The sequence below is a fragment of the Motacilla alba genome, chromosome 11 (genome assembly GCF_015832195.1).
Source record: "Motacilla alba alba isolate MOTALB_02 chromosome 11, Motacilla_alba_V1.0_pri, whole genome shotgun sequence".
Classification (NCBI taxonomy): domain Eukaryota; kingdom Metazoa; phylum Chordata; class Aves; order Passeriformes; family Motacillidae; genus Motacilla; species Motacilla alba.
In genome coordinates, this window is record NC_052026.1 from 392536 (window position 1) to 402251 (window position 9716).

Consider the following 9716-nt stretch of genomic DNA (forward strand, 5'->3'; position numbering starts at 1 on the left):
CACCAAGCAGCCTGCTGAGAGTCAGGGTCTGGTTCTGTTAATGAGGGCACAAGACAGGAGGAAGTGGCTCACAGCAAGAGTGGTGAGGGCAAGGGAAAGCAGCCCTGGATGTGGCAGGTGATCTCTAGTTTTTCTCCTTCCCTCTGCTTCCCATTTTGAGCTTTAATGTTCTCAGACTTAAACCAAAAGTTGTTCTTGCTGCAGCAGAATTCCATCCTGCTGTGCTGCTGTGGGTGTCAGTTGAATGCCAAGAGGGATGCAGCTCCCTGGTGCTGTTCCCTCCCCCAGGCAGAGCCATGCAGGCAGTGCCTGGGCTGCCATTCTGTAAAGCAAGTGGAACTGGGGACAGTCAGTGCATGGAGCTGTGGAGGGGAGGACTGAGGGAGCTGTAGGACCTGGGAGGGGGTGATCAGCCCCTCTGTAGGGCAGGTGGTGTCTCGTGGCCTCCAAGGCTGGGGCAAACAGCTGAGTTCTCAGGCAGGGCAACAGCACCATGGGAGAGGAGGGAGTCAATTTTACTGAGACACTAGAGTTGTGTGTTCTTTGAGCCTTAGTGAGCACTGATCCTTGTTGGGAAGGCTCCCCCAGAGCTCGTGGATCACTGGGACTGTTACAGGAGTCCTTGCAAGCCTTCTTGGGTAAAGGAGGGGCTGAGGCAGCTGTGGGACAAAGTGCTCTGCCTGGGGCACATGGCAGCCTCTGGGTGCTGCCTTTCACGGTTTGCCCCTCCTTGACAAGACATGTTTGAGTGGGAAGACTTAGGAGGCAATTTATCACTGTAGGGCTGTCAAATGTCCGTTTGACAGTGACCAATGTGTTCTGCTCCATTTCACAATCTTTGGGGGTAAACGTTCTCCATTCTCTCAGTATCTGTGATTCCCTTGGGGTCATCTCTTTGCCCAGATGTCTCGTTCCTGACCTGCGAGTGTGCCCCAAAGTCCTGGCCTACGATGAGTGCTACCTGAAGGTGCCGTATGAGAAGAAACTCATCATTGGGAATCCCAGCCACCTTCCTGGCTGCTACGGGCTTATTCCCCAGGTTTGGCATCACATCCACCTCCTCCTGTCAAATATTATTGAGGGGATTATTAGGGGGGAAAAGGGTTTGGATAAGACCTTGCTGGTTTCTATTCAGTCTTAAAGATCTGCTGAGAACAGGATCCTACCTGAATGCAAACTTTAGGATGCAGTTTAACCTCCTGAGGAAACGTCTATGTTCTAGTCTTCAGGGTGTTTTCTGATGGGAGATCTTAGAGGGTTGTGAAAAGCTGCTGCATCCACAGACACCAGTGCCTGTGCTGGCAGCCTCCTTGCAGGATCCCCTGGCAATGCTAAGCCTACAATTGTTGCATCTTGTTTGTGCCTTTTACCTTTGTCCTGGGGATTTTTAAACGTGTGTCAGTTGCTGTTGTGGTGGATGTTAAGGAGTCTACAGAGTATTTCAGAGGTCCCTCTGAAGCTGCATTTCATTCTGTCTCTTCCAGGATCGCAATAAGGACTCTCCTGTGTTCTACTCCAGCCCCAAACCCTGTGGGATTGTCCAGCCTCACAGCTCTGCAGAGATTCCAGTCATAATCGAAGTGCAGACATTGGGCATGCATCGCACCAAAGTTTTCATCAGCGTGTTCGGGGAAGAGAGACCCCTCCTGGTGAGTGCCAGGGGAGCTGTGTGCCTTTGTGCAGCTGCTGCTGGCAGGGTGCAAAGGGGACAGGGATTCTTCCGGGGAAAACAGGCACGGGCTGCTGTGGAGAAGGACAGGAGGGATCGGTGGCACAAACAGCTCATGCCTCATAGGTGGTAATCTCAGTGTCTGACACAGAATGTAGTTTGTCTAAGCTGGAATCGAGGGTAATTTGAGTTAATTAATCTTGAAAATGCTGTTAACTTTGGAAACATATGCTTTAAAATGTCTTCTCATCTCTTGAGCACAAAAGAGGATGTCAGAAGACTTCTGGGAACCTTGAGCTTTCTGTAAAAGAAAGGAAAGCTGGCATTTGAAGAGTGGTTGCAAGGTTTTAGACTTACATTAAAACATAAGGAAATGACAATTCCAAATTCCCTGGATGGCACCAAACATCTGAACCTGAGCACTACATGTAAATCAGTGAACAGGAAGGACAGGCAGTGCAGGCTGTGCCAGGGAGCCTGAAGTTTGACAAACAGTTGCTTTCAACTATTGGGCTGTTTACCTTAAAGAGGAGGGTTTCTCCCGACCAGAATAACCAGTTGTTTAACTGTCTTAGGCCTGGTCTTAACTAGAGATTTCTTGCAAAGCTTTTACCTTTGGACCAATAATTTGTAGTTTGAAAGGTTCTCTTACCGTAATCCTTTTAAATGTGGAGGTCAACATGTAATTTTGTTTTTCTTTTTCCCCAAAAGCCCAGCATTTCAGCTGGAGAGTGGTAGCTGTTCCTAAAGAAATAACTTGAGCAGGGTTGAGCTGTTGAAGCTTTTTTAGGTTTCCCTGTTGTGGTTTGTTTGGGGTTTATTAAAAATCTTTCTTGCCTGCTTCCTGGAACAGAAAACAGAATTACAGAGCTTTGGACGGCTGGCAGAAATCTACCCAAGTCCAGGGCTGATAGAGTTTGGCAGGATCCCAGCTCTACAGCCTACTTCACAAAGCTTTACCCTCTTCAACGAAGGGCTCGTCCCTATAGACTTCAGGATGGAGATCGTGAGTATCTGTGGGGATGTTTTCCAGGGAAATTGACTGGTCAGTAGCAGCCATGACTTGGTTTTTATATGCAAGATTCCCATATCACCCTGTGTGAGAGGAGGCAAGATACTCCAATATTCCAGCTGAGCAAGACAAGAGGAACCTGGCTCTGGAGTGGTTTTAGCTGGGGCACCCCTCAGTGAAGTCAGGGGCAGAAATTAATCTGGATTGTGTTGACAAGTTCTCCCTTAATTTGATCTTTTGTCTTTAGCTGTGCGTGTCACATTTTGGAGCTCCAAGATCAAGAGAAACCTGTGGTCCTTTGCTCCCAGAGCATGGATTTCACTGTGGTTTCCTTGTTCCATCTACATTTGCTTTGTGCCAAACTGCTGTTGATAGTGGAGAGCAGGGTGCGAGCTCTGTCCTCGGACTGCTCGTGGGGAGGCAATTCTCACACCTCCTGTGGGTCAAGCCAGCTGGGCTGTCCACACAAAGACAAGGGTGGGGGTTGTGCACCCCCACAGCCTGTGATCTCTGTGCCCTTGAAGAGCATCTTTGGGGAGCAGCTGCAGGGAAGGGCTGGTTAGTACATGGAGGCTGCATGGGGCAGAAGGAGCTGGGGCTGCTCCCCTGGCAGGGAGAGCAGGGCTGGTGCAGCCAGGAAGGGCTGGGCCTGGGGCTGGGTGGGATGTCTGCTGGAGGGGGAGATCTATGAGGGGCTTGGAGTTTGTTCTTCTTCATGCTGGGTGTGTTGAACTTGTGGAGCTGGTTAAAACCTGATACTAAGGACTTGCTTGTGTGTGTGGATAAAGCATCAGGCCATGTGGGAGAAGAGGAGGGGTGTGAATTTTCCTCTTGCTGCTTTTCCAGCTGTTTAGGGGATAGATGTTACCCTAAAGTGAGGGTTTTTTTTTTCCAGGGCAGCTTTTCATGACTCCACAATGGAGTTCTGCTTTCAGCCTCTGCAGGGAGCAATGCACCTTGGCTGGGTGGTCATGGTGTGTAAAGGTTGGGTTTCACGTGCTCGTACCAGGGCTGGACCTGCAGAGCTGTGTCTCTACAGCTGTGCTGGTGCAAGGCCTTTCCTCCCTCCTTGGGGCAGCTTCCAGCTCTCTTGCCCAATCCGCGAAGTCCATGAGAAACCAGATGGCAAGAGTTCTTGGGAAGAGTGGGCCATGCCCACAGAGCACATGTTGTCTGTCCAGTTTGCTTTCTGCTTCCTGCTTTCCTGCTCTGCTCCAACCATTTGGAGGTGACTTTTCCAAAGCAGATGCCACTGGGGCACCTCTCTACAGCTGATGATGGGTGGGGAGGGAGGGCTTCAGTCCTTTAGGGGGTGTTGAGATGCACTGATGGCCCCTTGGGAAAGAATAGTTTGGTGTTGGGGTTTTGCTCAGCTGGCTTTGCAGAGATATTCTTCAGGCTCTCAGCAGTGTCCTCCAGCCATGTGGTTTCTGCAGTGGGATTTGATAAGTCATGACTTCCTCTGGCCTTGAGCCTTTGGGAGAAGCCAGGAGAGAGAATGCAGCTTTCCTTGGCCTCCACTCCAGAGAAAGACTGGGGAAGGAAAACTCTCCTGAGGAGGAGCATCCCTTGGGTTGGGCAAAACTGGGTTATTTGGGTGAGTCTGTTAAAAGAGGGGAAAATAGAGGTTGTATGAGCTCTGCTGTTGCCCAGTACTGTAGCTTAACTTTAGGGAAATTAAGCCTTTAGGATTTTTATCCTCCCCTCTTTAGTCTTTCCTTTTCTTATATCCCACAAGACACCAGGGTGTATGGTTTCCATCCTAAATGCATATTATATTTGTCTTACAGGTATACAAACCCCACTGCTTTGTTACTGAACCCAGAGAAGGAGTGATCCCCCCTAGGGGTGAGGTTCCTGTGACTGTCACAGCAACCCTGAATGACACGGGGAATTTTCCTGACTCCATCAAGCTGTTCACTGGGAACAGACTTTGGGCCAACGTAAAGCTCCAGGCCTTGGGCATTGGCACCACAATTGTCATAGACAAACCATTCGCCCCAGAGCTCAACTTGGGATACCAATTCAGGTAGGAGATCTCTCCAGTCCCACCTCTCCTCCTGTCTCAACAAGGAGCAATTTTGCTGTAGTCCTTCAGGCAAGATCTTCTTCAGTGTTCAAAGCCCTGCCTCCTTCCCTGAAGGCAGAGATTCCTTTAGATACATGTGATGGGCAGTTGAGAGTTGTTAGACACCCTCAAAAGCCACTGACAGGGAAACCAGTTGCTAAATCGCCACTGAATTGTTTTGAGTTGTAATACATTGATGTCCTCACTTGATCCAGTAATGACCTCACAGGCTGCCCCAGAACAAAAGGTTCCCGAAATGGTGACCGGATGAGGCGGTCACTCCGTGAGGCTGAGGGACCAAGGGAAGATCCTTCTCCTTTGCCCTTTGCCCTTTCCCAATGGCTCCTCCCAGCAAGCAGGGGCCCTGGGAACAAAGAGACAGGAGGGTGACAACCCCCACCAGGAAGGCAGGAGCCCACAGAGCAGTTCCAGAGGCAGAGTTGCCAGCAGAGTTTGCAAAGTTCACTTCCAAACAGTTTCTACTTGCAAAATGAAGTTTCTACAAGTGGCTACCAGTGCAGAGCCAAGGCTGCTAGGAACGGGAGAGGCTCTGCTCCCCTGGTTTCCTCTCCTGGAGCAGGCAGATGATTTTTACCAGCTTGCTGGGATCATCCAGAAACTGCCTCTGAGCCGGCTTTTAGAAATGCCTGCAATCAAGCCCCCACACACAAGGTCCCCGAGGGCAGCAAGATTCAGTTACAGTTTTGGGCTCAGATTAATACAAAATACAGCAACAGTATGAATCACCCCAGAACAAACACTTTGGAGGAAAACACCATGTCCTGTTAGCGTCACCTGGAAAATGTTACATTACCATCATAAACATATTTCCCTTTGCAATAATGGCATCAGAAGGGCAGCTTATCAGACGCTATTTCTGGTCCACATTAAGAGCTGGAAATGTAGACAGTCTCCAAGCTATTAACACCTCAGGTTGCTCACTGGGAGCAATCTGAGGACCAGGGAAATTGCTACTCCCATACTATTTTCCATCCTGCCTTCTATTCTAGCCTCGTTCCCTGTATTCGTCGGTTCAAAGTAACAAACCGGGGCCAGCGTCACCATCAGCTCTTCTGGAGTGTGCAATGCTACAGCCCACCTGAGGAGGAGGGCCAGAGTGTGTCAGCCCTCAGTAGCCCCAAGGATGATTCCCAGAGCCCCAAACGTGCCAGCCCCGTGTTTCGGGTGGTACCAGAGTTGATGGGCCTGCAGCCAGGCCAGTCTGTGGACATGGTGCTGCGAGGCTTCTCCCACATCCCACAGGTGAGGTCCCCACCACGGGCTGAGCCTGGGGAACCATCAGATCCCCTCCCCTGGGCTTGTTCCACAGTCCCTTGACATTTGCCTGGGGAAATGAGCAGGGGCCTTCACAAAACTGATTTAAGACCACAGATTTCTGTGGCAGCACCAGTGGCTTTCCTTGCTGGCCACCATCAGACCAGCTAAGGCTTTATTGTGATTCCACAGCTACCAAAACTCAGTGCTGATCCCAAAGCAGGGGTGGAAGGAAATATTGCTCTCTTGGGGCCAGCAGTGTTGCATGCTGAGTCAGCAAAGAAGGGCAGAGAAATAAGTTACACTTAGAGTGGGAGCCTAAAAAGAAAGTGAATTAAACAAGTGCCAAGTGGTTTATCTGGGGTGAGCACAGAGTAAAACAAAAGCCATGTCAAGGGAGGGGGTTTCTCACAAGTGCCTTTTGTGGTTATTGGGCTGCAGTGTTACAGACAATGGAGGACAGAATAAATAAGCTGCATCACAGGAAGAAAAGGGGGCAGTGACTGTAACTGTGGCAAGAACAGGGCCCGTGGTGGGTGGTGGGTGCAGAGCCAATGCAGGGCATTTGCAGGGTGCCCTGCCACCACCCACTGGTGACAAGTGACTCGTGCTTGCAGGAGGTGCAGGATTATGTGTTGTGTGAAGCTGTCATTGGGACAAACATAATGAAAAAGAAGATAATAAAAACAATCATTACCTGCGAGTTTATTCACCCCTCTATAGAAGTGTCAGCCAGACAATTCTCTTTCCGGGTGGACAAGGTAAGTCTGGATTGCATCCTGGCATTTAACAGCATGGCTGAGGGGGGTGTGTGCTTGTGTTAAAGCCCCTCTTTACCCTTCCTGAGGCACTTTGTCAAGTGAGTGAAGATGCTTTTAGAGATGAGACTGGTATCTGACTTCCCCAAAGTAAAATGGCAGTTACAGCTGCACTGCCAAGGAGATGGTGGCCACTTCCAGAGAAATGCCAGTTTCTCTGCTCACTGTAAAGGGAGGCTTTTGGGGATGCTCCAAGGCACAGTGATGTCTGTACACTGATGCTGTAGGGAAGCTGGGGAAAATGGAGATTCCTGTGAATTCCTCAGACTGACAAGGAAAAAGCCAACATCTCCTGTGTCTCTTTGCCTTCTGTGCTCTTGGCATGGATGCTTTATGGTATAGCTATATGGTACAGCTCTGTGCATTTCCCTAAGCCTGCTCTGCTTCAAAGGACCCCCAGACATCCTGCAACTGCAGTGATGATAACACTGGGGCAGAGCAGGTGCCCTTGAGTCTCTGGATCCCAGCTCCAGCATCATCTTTCTGTCTCCTGCAAGTTGTCTGAAAAAGACAAGATGGTTAATGATTTGGTTTCTGTAGTCTCAGGCCTCTCCTCTGGTTCCCAGGCTTCCAGTAAAGTACAAAATCCCTGGAACAGGCAGTTCAGATGTAATTTAGAAGCTTTTCAGCTCTCTCTGATTCTGCCTGTGTTCTGCTCGATGCCACACACACAAACTGATTTATTGCACACTATGGCACAGCCCCTGTTTGGTATCAGTACATGCAGAAGTAGTTTCCCAAAGTCTCTGGTTTCTCTAAACCATGTAGGAAGCCCAGCACAATGCACAGACAGGAAGCAAGAGCCCAGGCTGATCATAGCTTTGAGACCACAGACACCTTGTCCCTGTAGCAGGGGCTGCAGGACACATGTTGCAGAGGAGCTGCTTTTTGAGGCTGCTAGAGCCAGGAAGGTTGTGAGAAATGGCTGTATGTGAGTGAAGATCCTCTAGTGCTGTTCTGCCCAATAGAGAGACAAAACTGGAGACAAATGGTCTGGATTCACTTTCTGCTTGAGATCTTGTTCAGCAGCCCCCTCCTCTCAGGGGCCCACTGCCCCCTCATCTGTACATGACAGTGTTTCCCTGTCCTCCAGAGGATGCTGTGGTTTCTAAACATGAAAAGCATCTGCTATAAAGAAAAACCTCCTGGAAGGGCAGAAACAAATAGAAAGGGTAAATAGCAACGTATGCACTTCTGGGGCTGAAAAATGTGAGCTGCAGCAGAAGGAGGTCTGTGGCTGCTTGAGGCTGGTTTTCCTTGTCTCCTTTTCCATAGAAACCCAGTGATGTCCTGAGGCTGCAGTACCAGCCTTTGGCTTTAAAAAACACCTGCCTGCTGCCACTGGACCTCATGCTGGACTTGGAGCAGCCGTTCCTGATCTGCAATGTGGACCAGCAGCCCCTCCCACATGGCCAGGTGAGCAGCCCTGGACTCCTCCAGTGGGGTCTGAAGAGGAGGGATGTGGTGGTGCCTTTCTGTTGGGAGCTCCTTGAGTCCAGAAGTTTCTTCTGTAGATCAGCAGTGGGCTGGCCTGAGCTGAATCAGCAGAGCTGCTGAAGGAATCAAAATCTTACCTGAACTGAGAAAATCCATCCTGGATTAAGGCACAGGGAGAAGGGAGCAGGCCAACTGGGTCTGGGCAAGCCATGCAGGAAAGGTGTCTCCTGGAAAGCAGGCCAGCTCCCCAGCAGCCACCCCCTTGTACTGGGGCAGAGCACAGAAGCGGGAGCCTGAGGGAATCCTGGACTAGACTGTGGTGCCTGCAGTCAGACCCTGCTGTAGAGAAATGAACCATGAGCTGAGAAGCCCATGCTGGGGTCACACTTTGAGCATTTACTGTTTCATGCTGTCAGACCTTGGGACATCATCCCACAGGTGATTAATTACTGCTCATGTCCTTGCAGCCCGTGAGAGTGGATGTAGGGGCGACCTGTCATCTCTACATCGCATTCGACCCAGCTTATGAACTGGATTTTAAGAGCTGGAAAAAAGAGAAGGTTCTGAAGATAGACATGGTCAGGGGCCATCCTTTTGTGGAGCGTATCATCCTTCGGGGAGAAGTGCACTTCCCAAATCTCAAAATCCGCCCCAGTGCCCTGGGGTTTGGCTGCACCTTGGCTGGCACTGAAGAAGTGCGTTCTCTGAAGATGACCAACTGCAGCCCACTTCCCGTCCAGTACCACTGGGCATTCCATTCCAACAGCCAGGTTTACAGGCTGAGGTATGTGCACCTTTGCCCTCTCCTTGAAGCTCTTCTTGCTGGTGTCCTCTTTGTACTTGGCAAAGAACAAAGCTGTTTGCCTAGGATCTGACAAACAACACTGAGCAGCCGTGCTCAGGCTGGATGCTCAGGGAATAGGTTTCCCACCAGTTTGGTGCTGCACAACCCCCACAGTGGTTTCCCCTGGGAAGGAAAGCTGGGGTGAAAGCTGCTTTCTCAGACCTCTGTGGCCTGAGGCAATGTCCACCTTGATGAATGGCTCCTAGTCCCAGCTCCCACAGTGCTGCTGGAGGCCCTTCTGGCCCCTCTGCTTTGGGATGGGTCCTCTCTGCAGGAGCTGCTCCTTGCCTTCCTCCCTTGCATTGTGCTGGAGGATGCCCAGAAAGTCCCAACACCAGAGAAAGAGCCACTTAGCACCAGGGCTGATGCTGAACATCTTGTTACCTTCCCCTTCCTTTGCTGAGACAACTCCTTTAGTGCCAGGTGGATTTCTTTCCCAGGGGTCAGCGTTCAGCAGACACCTTGGAGCCTTCACTCCCTTTTTTGTGATACATGTTACTCATTTTGACTTCTCCACCCTGCAGCATGTGCCTTATGGGATCTGAACTGCTTGACAGCAGGACTTGTTCATCACATCATCTCCTCTCCCTGCC

At 50.4% G+C, this 9716-nt stretch overlaps 1 protein-coding gene across 1 annotated transcript; it reads left to right on the forward strand.

The window, feature by feature from the left end:
- The first annotated feature begins 5949 nt into the window (after positions 1–5949).
- On the forward strand, positions 5950–8846 carry LOC119705742 (hydrocephalus-inducing protein homolog). The gene is made up of 5 exons (XM_038148507.1): positions 5950–6012; positions 6642–6785; positions 8118–8258; positions 8747–8767; positions 8802–8846. The coding sequence occupies exons 1-5, from the start codon at positions 5950–5952 to the stop codon at positions 8844–8846; spliced, it is 414 nt and encodes a 137-aa protein (XP_038004435.1).
- Positions 8847–9716: the final 870 nt, after the last annotated feature.

What these genes read in the sequence shown, in the direction of transcription:
- LOC119705742 (XM_038148507.1), top strand. Translation starts at nt 5,950, where the DNA reads ATGGGCCTGCAGCCAGGCCAGTCTGTGGACATGGTGCTGCGAGGCTTC. An exon ending in GCTTCTCCCACATCCCACAG is followed by an intron (nt 6,013 to 6,641) that starts GTGAGGTCCCCA and finishes TCGTGCTTGCAG; the next exon opens with GAGGTGCAGGATTATGTGTT. An exon ending in CCGTGAGAGTGGATGTAGGG is followed by an intron (nt 8,768 to 8,801) that starts GCGACCTGTCAT and finishes CATTCGACCCAG; the next exon opens with CTTATGAACTGGATTTTAAG.